Consider the following 18,104-nt stretch of genomic DNA (forward strand, 5'->3'; position numbering starts at 1 on the left):
TTAAGAGTTCGACCAAGAGAACAGCCTCAATCCAAAGCCTGATCTGAGCCTCTAAGCTCATAGGGCCAATTTGGGTTGTTTGTAGCTTTGAGGTAAGATTTGTGCCAGATTGTTAATGAATGCCAGCTGTTTGACTTGTTGCAACTTAGGAGAGCTTTGTGTGAGATTGGCTCACTTCATGGAGACAGCAGGGCTTGTTTCTGCAGACCTGACAGAAACTTACAGCTGCTGCTTCAGGCAGAAGTCCAGCTGGCATGTCAAACTGGCCGGTAATTAGTTTGTAGCCTCTTCTTTGACAAGCACCATGGGGAAGGAGCAAAGGGTGTCCTCAAGTTGTGTCAGGACAATAGTTCTTGACAATCTTGTGCTTTCCGTCTGACAATAGCTTGAAAAAATCAAGAGTGGTGGACTATTGGAACAGCTTTTCTTCAGAACTGCTGCAGATTGAGAATAATCTGAGATTCCTGAGTACCAATGTGAAAAGAAGGAAAAGGACAATCCTGTATGAATCTTTAAATATATATTCATATGCAAGTCTCCCAGTTCAGTGGAGTTTCATCTATGGCAGTGTCATTGCAGCCTAAGAATATGAAAAAAAATCCCCATTCTCTGAGAGAAAGAAGCATTGAATATATTTCATTGTGGATCATTTACTTAGACAACATGTAGATCCTTTATCCAAACAAATATATATATATATTTATCCCCTGAGACCAAATTCCAATTACTTGCTGCTATGTTTATATCTTGCCACTCTGTTTGTTATTTTAAGGATTTTATAGAGTGATTGCTATGTATTCTATTTTTGGCAAAGAGAGAAAGCTGAGGAGTGGTGGGGAAGCATCCTTTCCTTAACTTACGTGGGGTAAGAAATGATGCTTGGATCACAATTTTATAAGCCAAAGTGGAAAATATGGTGGATTTTGGAAGAATTGGCATAATCGTTGAATAGAACATTCTGGAAGAAAAAAAATCTCCCAGCTTGTGCTGCAAACTAATACAGGATTGCAAACTAATTTTTCTGTCTTCCCATCCCCCCTTCCTGTGTCTTTGAAAGCTGTAAACAGATGGCTTTTACTACAAGATTAATGGATGATATTGCAAATGGATTGTGTAATTGATACTGCTGGACATCAGTTTGTCTAAAATGCAACAGGAAGTCCTTCCTTTTTGAAACTACATGCTCCAGAGCTGCTATTTTCCTGTCACCCTTGTTACGTTCTGATTTTAGACTGCCAGTTCCTGCTATGTTAGGGCCCCTTCTGCATGTTGCTTCCTAATGAATAGTTTTCTTCCTGGGTTCCACGTTTCCTTACTTTCCTTGACTGATAGCCAAATGAGACATGAAGTAGTAGACCAGGATATGGGAGTCTGCCAGACTGCTGAATTAGAGGAGGGGATGCAAGTTGGAAGGAAGACAGAGTAGGCAGAGCAAAGAGATAGAAACCTTCCCCTCTATTTACCACTTCTTACCCCTTCTCCATTCTTCCTCTCTTCCAAGTGAGATTCCTAAGCCTTCTTTGTTATGAAGATAAGAAATAATGGTAAAATGGTGTGTCAAGGAAGGGCTGTGCTTGCTCCTCAGGTCCATCTTTGGTTCCAATCACAACTTTGGCTATTTTAGATACTTAGCAGATATTTAAACTCCCAAGTTTTAGTTTGACTTGATTCTTCTGCAACAATGACACTTCTTGTGTTTTCAACCGATGCATAGATACGAAAGATAATACATACACATTCTAGTAACAATTCAGGCCCCACTTTTACCTGCAATGTGGATCAACATGGGAATTAGTTAGCTGCAATTTGTGAGAATAAGTTATAGGATGGGATTGGAGGGATAAAATAGGTGTTTTTCCTCCAGGTCAGTTATAGTCTAGCAGCCTCTTCCTTCTTGCCTTCTTTGAGTTGAATCAGTGTTTTTTGCTCAAACTTGCAGGATAGACTTCTTCATGCACTGATGCTGTATACCTGAAACTTTTTCAATGCAAAAATGTTCCACAATTATGCGGGGCCAATAAATTATGTGGCAAATAAGGAAATACTGTAATTCCTTGAAGATTAGGGGTTTGTCCCATGGTTAAGGAGGTGGACCAGAAGATCTCCAACCCAACTTCTCCAGCCCAATGATTCTGTGATTTTCAATTTGTCTTAAAAAGCTGGTACATTTGTATCCTTTGCAAACGGATATCCTGGGCTAAAATGGATGCAATACATATTATCTTACTTCAACTGAGCCAGAATCCAAATGCATTTGATCTTGCAACCCAAAGCAAGCATGTGTTTTATGAAAGGGATACTGGGGTGTTATTCTTTTTTTGTCTCTACATCAAGTAGAAAATGATGTAAGTATAAATTTTGACTCAGATATTGGAATATTTGTTCTCTTCTAAGGAGAAGGCCAGAATAGGAGCCTTAAAGTCATCTATCACTGTTCCTTTATTTCCAATCACATTTTTGCACTAGTGCAGGGGTGTCAGACTTGTAGCCTGCAGACCGAATGCGTCATGTGCTGACCATGCTCACCCAGGTTTAGCAAAGGGGAAAAAAAGTTACGATATGTCACATGACGACAACGTGACAACGTGAGTTTGACACCCCTGCACTAGCTGGTTTTAGTTTCCTGATTTGCTTCCTATGCTTTGGTGACTGAAAGTAGAGGATGTAGGAGGTATTTGCTGTAGATATGAGCACACACCGGTAGATGGGAAGCAATTTCTTGACCTTTTAATGAATATATTTCATGCTATTTTTTAAAGTGGAAACTATGATCCAATATACACTGTAAAAATCCTACAAATCTACCCTATTTACCAATTTAAGTACTAAGCAACCTATTATTTGATTAAATTGCTCAAATGACATTCTCCAATTTTCAGTGCTTTGCAAAATAAGATTTTATGCATTAGGTTACCAGTGGGGATGTGAAGTATCAAATAACTTTGCAATATTTTTTTTCCGGATTGGCAAGAATTTAATCTTGAGGGTGTTGTTGTCCCATATCCATTTTCCAGTTATTCTTTATTGGAGGTATTAATATGTCCTAATTTCCTGTCCTAATTGTTCAGAACCAAATTACACAATAAAGTGCATTATTGTTTTGCTCGCACTGGTTTGATATATTGTTGTTAGTCAAGCTTTTTGTCAAGCTTCAACCAATAGTTCATTTCACAAATGCCAATGTTTCCTGAAGGGAAATGAAATTACATGTTAGCCTAGGTGGATTGCTGGTTTCACATCCTCCAATGTAGTAATTGGATAAGATTGTTGTCAATCGGAAGACGTAGAAAGTTATCCTCATTAAATGCTTCTATGTAAATCAGCTGTGGATTCTGCTGCAGGCTTTGAAACTTTGCTGAAAATGAGAAGAATAACACGTGAGAAGACTAATCCAGTTGTCTAAGCAGCTAACTAAATGAATGGGAAGTTTTCTAATTAAGAAAGTAAGATGAAGTAAGGCCTTTTTTGTCGATATTTTGGTAACTTCTAGACAGACAGTATAATAATTCTATAAATGTCTTCACTCTTCAAGCTTCTCAAGCTTGAGAGGCATTTAATATCACCATTGTGTTGGTTGGATTTGAATAAATGAGACAGAAATTCAGAGTTTAAGTCTCCATATTCGAACATGGAAGGCAGAGAAAGTGAATGCTAGTTGAATGGATATTTTTTCATAAATGTGAGCATGAAGCTGAAGACGTTATTTGAGATATTTTTTAGATCATTATCTTTGTCAAAATGTAGTTTGGTTTGTGGTTCCTTCCTGCATTTTTTTTTGCCTTTGTTTATTCCCCTGAGAGGAAGCTGAAGCTAACATAATTAATTTAAAGAGGAGATCAGCCATTCAAGAAAACATGCCATTCTCTTGGCAAACTTGGCTGGTTGTATTTACATTTTCCTAAAAAGGAAATGTTGAGACAGAGCCAGGAGTAATGAGAAGAAATTATAATGAGGGATTTGAGATGTATTGTGCAAAGTGGTTCGTGTATATTAGCTTGGATCTGATACGTCAGCTAAGACTGAAACGGTGGCTTCTGTGGAATGATTTTGTGGTTGAGAAGATTTGACCTGAGACCATCCAGCCTATCTTCTTGTTTGCTTAGCTAAACTGTGAGAAAGCCAGAAGGTCATCTACTCCAGGTCAGATTCTTTTGGCCATGACTTGCTCCACTGACACTTTTTTTGGAAAAGTTGAAGCTGCCAGTGCTAGAATCTGTCAAGTGTCTTGTTCTGTCAAAGCTGCCAAAGAAAATTCTTCCCTCATCTCTACTTCTGATACCTGTACAATTAGCACAGCCCCCCCTCCCTGGCTGTGTGCTATCTCCACTTCTCTTCTCCCTATATACCAATGACTGCATCTCAACCGATCCATCTGTTAAATACTGAAGTTTGCAGATGATACAACAGTAATTGGTGTCATTCGAGAAAATGATGAATCTGCATACAGACAGGAAGTTATACAACTTGCCTCATGGTGTAACCGGAACAATCTGGAACTGAACACACTCAAAGCCATAGAAATGGTGGTAGACTTTAGAAGAAACCCTCCTATACTACCACCTCTTGCAATACTAGACAACACAGTACCAACAGTAGAGACCTTCAAATTTCTAGGTTCTATCATATCACAAGACCTAAAATGGGACACCTAACATCAAAAACATCGTCAAAAAAGCACAACAAAGAATATTCTTTCTGCGCCAACTCAGAAAACTCAAACTGTCCAAGGAGCTGCTGATTCAATTCTACAGAAGAATGATTGAGTCTTGTCATCTGCACCTCTATAACTGTCTGGTTTGGTTCTGCAACCCAACAAGACAGACACAGACTTCAGAGGATAATTAGGACTGAAGAAAAAACAATTACTACCAACCTGCCTTCCATCTAGGACCTGTATACTGCATGAGTCAAAAAGAGGGCTGTGAAAATATTTAGAGACTCCTCACATCCCAGACATAAACTGTTTCAACTCCTACCCTCAAAATGACGCTATAGAGCACTGCACACCAGAACAACTAGACACAAGGACAGATTTTCCCCAAGTGCCATCATTCTGCTAAACAAATAATTCCCTCAATACTGTCCAACTACTTACAAAGACTGCACTACTATTACTATTAATCTTCTCATCACTCCTTATCACCCATTCCCTCCCACTTGATGTATGACTGTAACTTCGTAGCTTGTATCTTTACAATTTATATTGACTGTTTCCTAGTATGATTTGATTGCTTACTGTACCCTATGACTATCATTAAATGTTGTACCTTATGATTCTTGACTCTTGACGAATTTACCTTTTATGTATGATACTGAGAGCATTTACACCGAGACAAATTCCTTGCATGTCCAATCAAACTTGGCCAATAAAAGAATTCTATTCTATTCTATTCTATTTTATCCTATCCTATCCTATCCTATCCTATCCTATTCTAGGAGACAGTTTCATTTCTGTTGATTGAACTAGAAAATGCAAAGACCATGTGACAGTTTCCAAAGAAATGCATATTTTCATTTTGCAACACCATTTAGAGATGGTACAATACAGAAAGGGCTCTACAACTGTGTTGAATTTTCCCCTTGCAGTCTCTTGCGCAGGCTGCTGCTTTCAATAATGGGATGCTTTCATATTGCTTTATTTCTATACCAGGCTGCTACTGCTTTGGCAGTGTGTCTCCAATGTATGCTGAATAAATTCATTGCAAGAGACATCCTGTTGGGATGCAGCTTATGATTCTGCTGAAGAAGCTGCTTGGATAAGAATCCCCCAATAAAGTCCAGTTGCCTTTTGGAAAAGCACCTTTGGGATAACCATGACCTGGATGATTGAGAATCTCTATAGATGTCAGCTGCGTCATTTAGTTAACACTTGTTTTAGCAGCTATTAGCTCACCATTTAGGAGAGGAAGATTAAGCAGTCTCTCAGTTTTCAGTGTAGAATAAGATTTATCCCACAATACTTTAGAAATACCGTATAAACAGATAGATAATCAGCCTTTTCCCACAATTTAGCCAATTTTTATAATAGGTATATGCACCCTTCTAACATAACAGCTTTTCTGTTTTGCAGGGCTATTGTACTAAGGCTAAAATAAGAATTAAAGTAATTCTAACCTTTTTCTGGAGAAGAAAAAAAAGCTAAATGAGAATCCTCTCTTTCAATAGGGCGTTTTCAAGCTAAAATATATTAACTAAACTTGAATGCTATTATGAGTTGTCTTTTTAAAAAAAAGTAATATGCAGTTGTATATTTGGTATTGATTAGCCCTCTGCTTGACATAAAGTTGTAAACTGGTAATCCACACACAAATCTGGTTTTTTAAAAAATAATAGTTGATTTACCAGAGATAATGGCTAGAACTAACTGCATGTGTTTTGCTGCAGTGACTTTGTATAGGGAAATATAACAAGAATAGCTATAACTTGTCACTCGAAACTATAACAACTCTCTCAATCCATTTTAAAGACCTCTATGGTATCCATCTTAAATAATTTGCGTTGGAAATAAATAATTCTTCCACTATGTAACTGATTTTCCAGTTCAACATTTTATCCACTCTGGGATGTTGTTATGGTTTGTCTTTGCCGAATCTACAGAAACAGAAATGGAAACATGTCTCCATTTACAAAACATACCTCTAATAACTCTGCTGCTTCGAAATTCATATTTAAGAGGTTCTTGTGAAAGTGGCATCCTAATTCTGCCTCACTCTTAGAATTTTGCTTATTTACTGATCCACAATAAACAGTGACACGATCATATGGCTAACTAGTTTCTTTGAAGAGAGTTAATTGGAAGGAAAGGATGGTCATTTCACTTAAAGGGTATTTTCATTGCTGTGTTTGGCTGTGTAATTTTTGCTGAGGTCATAAACATTTCCATTACATTTCAAGTTCAACAAATGTAGAACTGGATTGTCATTTAGAAACTCCCAAAATGTACATTTTATTTTTAGTAATCTCATGGAGAAAAAAATACGCACTTGCTAAGAGTTGACACTGTTTTAATGGCACAATCAATCAGTGAAAACAACTACAAGAACAAAGCAAAGAGTTTTGTCAGATATCTCTATTAGTTGTGCTGGAGACTAATCTGGGTGTGGAGTTATTAATAAGTATCTCGAAAATTTCTACTTGTACTTTAGTACTCTTTTTTTCTACTGAAGATTGCCAAATCCTGTTCTGGCTCTACTCTGCTTCTTATCACACCCTCCCAAGTATGGCCAAAGAATGGTTCTGTGGAACAAGCAGGACAATAATACCCTAAATCCTTAAAAGAAAACCTGATGATTGGGTTTCTTTGTTGGTTAACAAAACCAACGATAGAGGAGGAAGAATGGAAAAAGAAATTGGGAACAAACACAATTGATGTATAGAGAATCTTTTGTTTTGCTTCCCACTATAATAAATATGAGCTAGCTGTTTGTATGATGCCAGGTTCTTTTACTAAAGTAAACATAAACATTAAAATATGATCTAAATAATTTTTTATTGGAAAGCTGATTTTCCTTTCCTCCCTCTTTAAATGAGGCTTGCAGGCATTGTTCCTCATTGGACAACATCTGAACTACTGTATATGTATTGACAACATTCAGGTAACTGAATGGGTGGAAGAGACAGGTCTTTACCCGAGACTGTACACAATCTTAACGTGAAAATGAGCAGCATCCCCCAGCATCATGAACTGGAATCTGGAAGGCCATCTCAGCAGCAGCACTGAGAAAACTCCAGATTTGGGAAGGCTGACGCAGAGCAAAGTGAAATTCTGTGCTGTGTCTGCTTTCCTTCTTCCCATGGTTTGAAAGGAAGTTCAGTGAAAGGCCAAAGGAGCACATTTATTTCGTGTAAACTTTGTGGTTGGTCTTAAATATAAGCCAAACTGGACAGAAAACTGGCAAATAGTAGGCTTATGTGAGTATGTGGTGGGTGTTGTATATGTTGCCTCTGATGAAGGCCCTGGGTGGTAACAAATAGGAAGTATTAACCAGTCTTTTGAAGGCTCATAACAATTCTTCCTTTTCTTACATTAGGATGGAGAAGAAACATTTAATCGTGCAAAGCTTCTGAATGTAGGCTTCACAGAAGCTTTGAAAGAATATGATTATGACTGCTTTGTATTTAGTGATGTTGACCTAATCCCGATGGATGACAGGAATATCTACAAGTGTTACGACCAGCCCAGGCACCTCTCTGTATCTATGGATAAATTTGGATTTCGGTAAGAAGTTGGTTGTTTACATTTAGAATAAAACATATACCAATATGAGTGAATTACTGGGAGTTGGTGGCAAATAAATATAATAAATAACCTCTAGTCATGGGGATCTGGAGATGAGAATATGACCTCATCTACACTTGCATTATACTATTGGAAGGAGGGCCAGTTTTCTGTTGCATGTTCTCTGTGGGGCCCAAATATTTAGGGGGATCTTGAATGTGATTCTTTTTAAGGCTTGTTAAAGCTTGTGTCACCTTCACAACTAAATGTGGCATCTGTTCTAATGAGACTCTTTAACTGTCCAGTCCAGGTTCCAACCTTATATTCCCATCTAAGTTCTAACCAGTCCCTACTTTACCTTCTAAGCTTGCCCTCCCAGCTCAGACAAGGTTACCTAGATGCTGCTGACAGCTCAGTTAAGCTTGAATAACAGTATGTGTATACATATACAAATACATATATGTGTGTGTGTAAAATTTACACAGAGATGTGTATAAATATGTATGTGTATATATGTAGCATAATAAAAATATAAATTTAATGAAGATTATTTTTACAAAATTAAAACTACAGAAAAATTTAAAAAACATATAGAAAAGCAAAAAAGATATATAAAGATAGGAAATAAAAACAAAAAAGGAAACAACAATATACTGTAAATCCAGAAAAAAGAAAGAAGAAATATTTAAAGAAGCAATTTACGATCTTTGCAGCAGTTACAAACATAGCTAATACTGTTTCCATCCTCTCGAATGACATAATTATTCTTCCTATATAAACCTATACAAATGAACCATAGAGCTCATTTTTTCCATTTTCATCAAAATGTCCATAAAAGGTTTCCAGTCTTTTAAAAAAGGAGTTATGGCTCCTTCCAACTTGAAAGATGGTTTTAATGAATTCTGAACTCAGATTTCAGAAAACACAGGCTTATATATTGGCACAGACAACTTTACAGGAGTCTGATGCAACATTAATTTTTCTAATCAGTTCTATCTAGAATTGTGACTAGAGATATAATCCAAGCTTCTCTGTGATCACGTGATTTTAAATGAACAATTTATCTTTGTCTCTTCCAGCTTACCTTACAATCAGTATTTTGGAGGTGTGTCTGCTTTAAGTAAGGAGCAATTCCAAAAAATAAATGGGTTTCCCAATAATTATTGGGGCTGGGGTGGTGAAGATGATGACATTTATAACAGGTAAGATGCCTCATCTTTTTAGTTAATGTTGAATTTTGGGCTGGGGCTGAATTTGGGGCTGGTTGTTTAGTTTTGAGCATTGTGCCTTACTGGTACAGTAATTTCTCTGTGTGCCATTTGTTGATTTACAGTTTCTTCCTATGTTGCTCTGGTATGTAGCCTTATGGGTACAAGAATGCAAATCCAGAATTGGTCTTTAAGAAATATTTGCATGTCAAGAGTTTATCTTGACAAACATGGCTATAGTGGCCTAAGGAATTTCAGGGCCTTCAAGCCATCCACAGCCCAAATGTGGACAAAAGAGCCACTATCAATTTAGTTCAGATTATCATCTCTGGAGGCTACTAATTTGTTTAGAAACTAAAGTTGAGAATGCCTATATAATCCATGTATAATAAAGCTTGATTTAATTAAGCTGTGCTTTTTTGGTGTGGTGCTTCCCCTATCATTGTCCATTATCATTTCTGAGTACCAATCTAGAAGGGGATTGTTGAAGATACATTTATTTTTCAAATACTAGCCCACATCTCTCCTATTAAGTGCATCTATTTCTCTCACCCTGATAGTGTATTGTATCATCTAGGAGCCTTGTTGAGACTACAATAAGTGGCAAGAGGTTTACATACCTGTCCCTGTGTCAGTTTCTTACCTGTTAGTGAAATGAGTATTTATCTTTTAAAATGATCTCCCTGCCTTGTGTTCTCTTTTCATCAAGATGCAGGTGTGATACAACTGAGAATCCTCTACCCTCACCCATTTCTTAAACAAATCTATCTTTTGCTTCAAATAAAATGATTGTTTATGTTAGTATTTATAACTGCTGGTCTAAGTCCATATACTGCAATCAAGATATCATAATGTTTTTTAAAATTTTATTTTCATTAGGATGCTCTCCTATTTAATGACTCAGTAATATTTTTTCAGCACTTTGCTTATTCTCGGCACCTCACCTGTGTTGTGATATTTTAGTTGGATTACACAATACAATATAAAGCCAAGATGGTTGTGCAATAAAATCAATCAGAACCCCCTCACCAAAATAACGAGTCCTTTGTAAACATCCTGTGAATTTTTCAGATTGAAATCTCAAGTGACTATTCCAACTATAAGGAATTCAGAAAGATACTCTAAACATAAAGATATTGAATGTCTACCCATCCTGCAGTCCAATTGATTGACACACAGATGTCCTGTATCTTTCCTGTATTTTCTGTGCAGGTTTCAAGGGCTTTCCAGTTTCTACGTGACATGCATGAGTCTCAGAGTTACTGTTTTTATGTGACTTGTTGTGATGTACAGTCATGATGCCTATAAGGGGGCACTGAACTAGAGATCCAAATTGAAAGGGCTTAAACTTTGTGAAAGTCCGGTATTTTGCTGATCACAGGTCTATTTTAAAATGGACATGCTGAATCTAGAATCTGTGCTACATTAAATGGAAGTTCCGCTTTTCTAAACCAGATGCATTTGTGAACTTGCTACTTGTTCGCTCTGGAACAAATCCAAATGCCTTCTTTAACTCAGATTGGAACATTTTAAGAAACACCTTGGCACATTGGCTTTAGATGAAACTCTAGTGGAGGTTTTTTGTTTTTAGATAAAGAAATAAGTATTAACTGGGGAAAGTTTTATTTTTTATTGCTTTAATGAAAGTTGATGTATGTGCTGCCATTACTTTGGTTTAAGATCTCGTTTCTCTTGTTGGCTCATGCCATGTCATTGCAATGAGGTTTAATATTAATGATATAACGAATCAGCTCATTGCCTATAGCTAATTTATAGCTCTGGCTTCTTTTGTTTAGGGTATAATGAAGCAAGTGCAGACAAGTTGTAACTAGCCCACAGAAATGTCTCACTCCCCTTTCCATCCTAATCTATGGATAAGTTGTTCATAAGAAAGCAGCTTATGACTTTGTGGAGCATCTGTGTATTTTGTCGCTTAGAGACAATATTTTTCATAGCATGCTGGAGAGTGGCTAGCTCTATGTATATGCTAGAACTGTGGTTCCCAAAGTGGGTGGTATCGCCCCCTGGGGGGCGGGGGGATGCCTTAGGGGGGCACTAAGAGTCAGGGGGGCTGGCAGGGAGGCACTAAGAGGCGGCAGGGAGCTGGTGCGTCGACGTGGCCGTGGTGGCATGTAATGTGCCACCGCTTCCACATTGGAGATGCCGGCTCCGGAGCAGTGCTAGTCAATGGGTGAAACTGCAGGGCCTGCGGGCGCCTCGAATGCCCCCCTGCCGCCTCTTAGCCCCCCTCTGCTGGCCCCCTTGGGGACACTAAGAGGCGGCAGGGAGGCATTCTAGTTGCCGGTCCTGCAGGTTCACCCATTGACTGTAGCAATGCTCCAGAACCGGTGCCTCGAATGTGGCAGCACGTTGGGAAAAGCCGCTGCCACCGCTTTCCCAAAGTGCCGCCGCTGTCGCATTCTGTCGGTCCATCCATCCATCCAAAAGGTCTGTCTGTTTGCCTGCCTGCCTTCCTGCCTGCTTGCCTGCCCCCCCCCCCTCTCTCTCCATCCATCCATGTTCGAAGCGCCGTCCCCACAGGGAAAGTAGAGCAAAGCCAGTCTGAGAGGGAGGGAGGGAAGGAGGGAGGGAGCTAGGGAGAGAGAGAAAGAGAGAGATTGAATGAGGCCTAGTTTAGCCTGAGGCCCTTTTCCACATTGAAACATCTTTGCCGCCACATTGGCACTCCCTTCTAACCCTGCTGGAGCAGATGATTGGACTAGAATAGATATCTCATTATGTTTCTCCTCCCTCCCTCCCTCCTTCTTTATTTCTTTTTCTTTCTGTCCCTTCCTTCCATCCCCCCTTTCTTTGTCCCTTTTTCTTTCTTTCCCATTTCTATTTTCTCTCTCTCTTTTTCTCTTTCTTTTCTTTCTCTCTTTCCTCTCTCAGGCTCATCCCTTTGTTTCAGGGGTCACCGAACTTTTGGACCTCAGGGACCACCAAAGTCATAATTTTAAATCCCGGAGACCACTAATATGAATTTTGGCTGACAGTGGCTTTCTGGCGTTGGTGGGAGGGAGAGAGGGAGAGATCTGATCCAACCTCTCTCTCTCCCTGTCTCTCTCACACACAGGCAGGCGTGGGATTTAGACCCCTGATCTAAAGCTGTCAAACTCCAAAAACTGGTCAAGTAGCTCTGGGGAGGCCAGTCATAAATTAGAACACTTGCTAAACAACCGGTCATTAAGTGAGGACCACTTGTATTTGGTGTGCCAGTCACCTGGCCACACCCACCCAGTCACATGACCAGCAAGCTACGCCTACCCAATCATGTGACCAGCAAACCACACCCTCAAATTAGGCCACACCCACAGAAATTTGAATCCCACCCCTGGGTGCGGGGCACCAAGGATGAGTTTGTAGCACCAAGGGGGCAGTGGACCAAAAAAGTTTGGGAACCACTGTGCTAGAAGGAAATAAAACATTTCACAAGAGTTCTGCTAAAGCAAACCAAAGGCCTATTGGCATTTTGAGAGGCCCATTAACACAAGGACATTATGGGCCTTCTGCTCATATTTTGCAGCAGCTGATATTTGGAGACAATTTTTCTCTTACTTTGGTGGCAATAAGCAACATCATGATTAAAAGCAATTAATTGATTAATTTACTTTTCAAACCTTCTAGGTTGGTAGCACTTTAAATAGCAAATTCCTTCGTTCAACTGTGCACAGCATGTAAGGTTTTCTTTTCATCTGCCTTAAATCTTCCATCATTCAGCTTCAGGGGACCATCCTGGAGGTGGCCTTAATAGCAAGGCCTTCTCTTGATTATTTTATCACCTCTTGCATAATTTCATACACCTTTTGACTAGATAGACTGTTAAATATTTACAGACCATGCATACTTGCATTCTCCTTTCTAATGGTGTTAATTTTAGAGAACAAACGTTTATATGTCAGCCACACAGCAAATGGAGTGGCCTGCTTCCAGAGGGAACCAGGGAAACATTGCAATGTTTCCTTTTATTGCTGTTTTAGAAAGCAGGTGATCCAGGGATATTGCTCCATGCTTTTCAAGGGTCACTGCTTTCCTTGCCTTCTAGCACTGCGCTCTTGATTTATACCAAGTGAGAGGCTGTCTGCCTGCCGTTGGGTCAAGACATTAACAACAAAGCAAATAGTGTTTCTTCTCAGTCCCTTTGAATACTCATTTCCTTGGCACATACTAATAGGTGAACATTGTGTTTGGGAGGAGCAGGAAGTGTTTTATGTCAAAGAGGTGTTAAGTTTGGCAAAAAAAAAAAGAAGGAAAATATGCTTAGCATTTAGCGGTCAGCAGGATTTTTATTCTAGAATACTGTCAAGAGAATGAGAAATACCAGATTCTGTTTTTTTACAAGAATTCATTTCTGGGCTCTTGCTAGGAGTCCTGCTCTCTAATTCTAAATAAATTCTGTTCACAATTGAGAGGAAAATGTGCTTTCAGGAAGCTCAGAAACATACTTAGCAAATTTTACTTCTCACTTTACAAGTAGAAAACTATATTATCCTTTATAAAACAATAAAGTTTAGAGTTAAAGGGTCACCAGCATTTCCTGTTCTTCAAAGGAGAAACACAAGATCTGCCTCTTATTCATTCACTTATTCACTTATTCAGAGGGCTCCAAGCATGGCAACTTTAAGACTTGTGGACTTCAACTCCCAAAATTCTGGGAGTTGAAGTCCACAAATCCTAAACTTGCCAAGTTTGGGGACTCATGATCTAAGCAGATCATTTCTATATCCTTAGGTATGGCACCTTGCCCTTGAACAAAAACGTGGATTAAAATCAGGGGTGGGATTCAAATGTTTTAACAACCGGTTCTGTGGGCGTGGCTTAGTTGGTGGGTGTGGCTTGGTGGTCATGTGACTGGCTGGGTGTGGCCAACTCAACATCACTCATATCGAGGCACGCATCTCCTCGCCTGACCTCTCATGACTGTGGGCATGCTGCAACAGTCGTAGGTATGAAAAATGGTTATGAGTCACTTTTTTCAGTGCCATTGTAACTTTGAATGGTCACTCCACACAAGCAAAGTACCAGCAAAGGAGAGGTAAAAAACTCCAGAGACGTTCCTGAGACAGGAAGTCTAGTCCTGCCAAGAATGTAATAAGGGTTAATGGAGAGGCAGTTTCTGTAGGCAACACCAGAATGTTTCCTTCCTGCCTTCCTTACAGGATTAGGCCAGTAATTTCTTCTAACAACAGGTTCTCCGAACTGCTTAGGATGTTAACAACCGGTTCTAGCGAATAGGTGTGAACCTGTAGAATCCCACCCCTGATTAAAATAGAACTGTTTGATTTGAGATCTTCAGTTAATTACTGCAGCCTTAAATCATATTAATTAATAGGGGAGAAGTTCCTTGATATTGATGTACCTTTTGTGGTCATAATTTTTCTGTAGAATGAAATAAAAAGCATTGGTTGAATTAATGACTAACTTTGGTTAAAGGGATGTCACATGCATTTCTGAGATAAGGTTTGTTTATTTATTTATTTAGCATATGCCCCTTCATACAGGGACTAGCATAATATATAAACATTTCGCCTAGATTATTAAAACACAGTAAAATATAAATACTAAAAAGATCTATGTTCAAATACAAATTCCTAGGCCACTTAACCATTGAAGCGCAGCATTTCTTATATTAAAACAAAATCAGATACTGGTCTGGTCTACACCCTCAGTTTACAACCATGGGGGCAAACCTTTTTTGGTTCCCATGCTGATAATTGCACGCATGCTTGTGCGCTTGCGTGCCAGCACCCAGAAGGCAATGCGTGCTGCCCCCCCCACCCTCTGCGCCTGTGCACACAATCCCCTCACCGTGCCGCGCGTGTGCGCATGCACACATGATTCCCCTTGCCACGCACCACGCATCTGTGCATGTGCACAAGGTCACTCCCACATGCCATCCATTTGCGTATGTGCCCGCGATCCCTCCACGTGCCACACGTCTCTACGCATGCACCCACGACTTCAGAACACACTGCTCATCTTTGCGCATGCGCGTGTGTCTTCCGCCCCACGCATGCGTGCCCGACAATCAGCTGTTGGGCGGCGGCGTGCACATGTGCAGTGGGGCTCTTCCAGACGAGCTCTCGCTTGCCGGGGGAAATGGCTCTGTGTTCCACTTCCGGAATGCGTGGCATAGGTTCGCCATCACGGGTTTACAATGTGATCTACACTTTGACGTGATTGTGGGGAGAATACTATTCTCCATTTATACAGAGAGTCCCAGCACCTGCCAAGTGAAGTCCAAATCCTAGTCAGCATTGTCCATTGCTGACATGATAGTTCAAAGACTTTTTCATGGGGTCATTTATATGTCTTCCTATGTCTGGGCATTCAGTGACCCATTTCGCTTTCCATTGGGAGTCGATATTAAAGTTGTTGGGCAGCTGTTGTGCAAGGGCCATTGGGGGCTTCCTGGATTTGAATCTTCCAGCTTGATAGATGAGGAAGGTCAACATGCACTGGCAAAGGTGAATTGTTCATAATTTTTCTCTTATCTCTCACTACTGCACCTTGCCTTCATATGACTCAGAACAAGAAGTCAGCAAATCAGAGTGGTTTTAATAATCCTCATGGTATGGTTGAATCTGGCATCTAATTTATTAGTATGGCAGCTGTTAAACCACTCAGGGGCGCAGTGTTCTGCTGTGGAACAGCAATAGCAATAACACTTAGACTTATATATCGCTTCACAGTGCTTTATAGCCCTCTCTTGGTGGTTTACAGAGTCAGCATATTGTCCCCAACAATCTGGGTCGTCTTTTGGACAATTTTAGAAGGATGAAAGGGTGAGTGAACCTTGAGCCAAAGAGAATCGAACTGCCGAACTGCAGTAAGCCGGCAGTCAGCAGAAGTAGCCTGCAGTACTGTATTCTAACCACTGCACTCACCAAGGAGTAGACCAACTCTAGTGCCTGAAGCTCTCCCTTTAGTTCCACATAATTTCTGGAATGTGCTGTTATAAATAATAGCAACCAAATGAGATAAGGAGTTTGCTAAACTATGCCTCCTTAAAAGAAGAAAAGAGAAGGATGTTCACATAACAGAAACCTGATCTTTTATTTGCCTTTTCAGATTGGTTTTTAAAGGCATGGGGATTTCCCGCCCAGATGCTACAATTGGAAAATGTCGAATGATTCGCCACATGAGAGACAATAAAAATGAGCCCAATCCACAGAGGTAGGTCCTTCATGCTTCTTCGGCCCACATAGATCCAAGTAGCCTTTATTTACCTTCTTCTGTGCTCTGGAAATAAATATTTGATTATGAAATAGTCTTATATTTATTTATATACATATATAGGAATTCTTTAAAATACTAGGAGTGTCTTTTAGGACTATAAAAAAATCCTGGGATGATGTTCAATAAAGCCATTTTAGAAGACAAGGAATACAAGCCTTCTGATGTGTTTTGAACAGCCTCTGTCATGTATTCACAACTGGAAAACAAAACTTAGCAACATTTTCTTTGTTATATTTATATCCTGCCTTCTATTTAGGAATTCAAAGCAACGTACATAGTAAACTTTCCTCCCATTACCTCCAACAACTCTTTGAAGTAGTCTGGACTGGTTCAAAGCCGTTAGAAAAAAGATCTGTGGTTAAGAGTAGACTAGAACCTCAGTCTGCTGAGCACAAGTCCAACAGCATAATCACATAATCAGCAGCATAGTCAGTTTCAACTGAATTCTAATTTTTCATAATCAGAAGTGGATCAAAAGCAAAACCATGTTTCCATAATTGGACTACTACATAGAACAAAAAGTCAGTTTGGTCTGGTGCAGGGGTCTGCAACCTGTGGCTCTGGAGCCACATGCAGCTCTTTCGGCCTTCTGCTGCAGCTCCCTGTTGGCTGATCCCACCACTGGCTGGCCCCGCCCCTCCCCGTCACTCCTTGCCTGGCCTGAGAAGGGGGATGGAGACTTGCTCCATATTCCAGAACAGGAGGTGACTGGGTGGGTGTGAATGACATCGAATTGACCACGCCCACCCAGTCACACCGGTTGTTAAATTATTGGCTCTTGGTGTTTTCTTTTCTGTGATAAACAGGCCCAAATGGCTCTTTCAGTGTTTAAGGTTGCAGACCCCTGGTCTAGTGGTTAAGGCAGCAAGCTAGAAACTAGGAGACTTTGAGTTTAAGTCCTGCATTAGCCATGAAAACTAGCTGGGTGACTTTAGGCCAGTCGCTCTCTTTCAGCCCAACATCAAAAGAAAGTCACACAACCCACAACTCCACATCCAACCCCACCCCATCCAATCCAACATCACTCAAAACTAGGCATGCATGCCCCTAACTACCTCTATTCCAACCAAAACTGGCCTTAAATGCAAGCTACTCAATGCAAGAAGCCTTGTAAATAAAATACCTGAATTTCGCCTCTTACTAAATACGGCTAAATTCAACATTATATTTGTCTGTGAAACATGGCTCAATGCATCTCTCCCTGACTCCATTACCACAGTAAGAGACTATAATGTTTACTGATCAGATCGTGAAATCCGTAGAGGAGGTGGTGTTGCTATCTTCTATAAAAAGTCCCTACATCTAAAAAACATCCAAGTTACCCAGGAGCTTGCTATTCCTGAGACCATCATCTGTGAACTGTCCTTAAATATCACATTTCAGTTCTTACTATGTTATAGAGCCCCTGATTATGACATCGAACATGCAAACAAGCTAAA

General features: G+C 39.9%; 1 protein-coding gene across 1 annotated transcript in view; it reads left to right on the plus strand.

The window, feature by feature from the left end:
- The window catches only part of B4GALT1 (beta-1,4-galactosyltransferase 1), a 46,251-nt gene that overhangs the window by 19,284 nt on the left and 8,863 nt on the right, over positions 1-18,104 (plus strand). The window contains exons 3-5 of the mRNA XM_026712736.2: positions 8,031-8,218; positions 9,298-9,420; positions 16,498-16,602. Coding sequence (XP_026568521.2) covers positions 8,031-8,218; positions 9,298-9,420; positions 16,498-16,602 — 416 coding nt within the window. The remainder of the gene's footprint in view (positions 1-8,030; positions 8,219-9,297; positions 9,421-16,497; positions 16,603-18,104) is intronic.

The sequence above is a fragment of the Pseudonaja textilis genome, chromosome 2 (assembly GCF_049901715.1).
Source record: "Pseudonaja textilis isolate UNSWEBS1 chromosome 2, rPseTex1.2, whole genome shotgun sequence".
NCBI classification, from domain to species: Eukaryota; Metazoa; Chordata; class Lepidosauria; order Squamata; family Elapidae; genus Pseudonaja; species Pseudonaja textilis.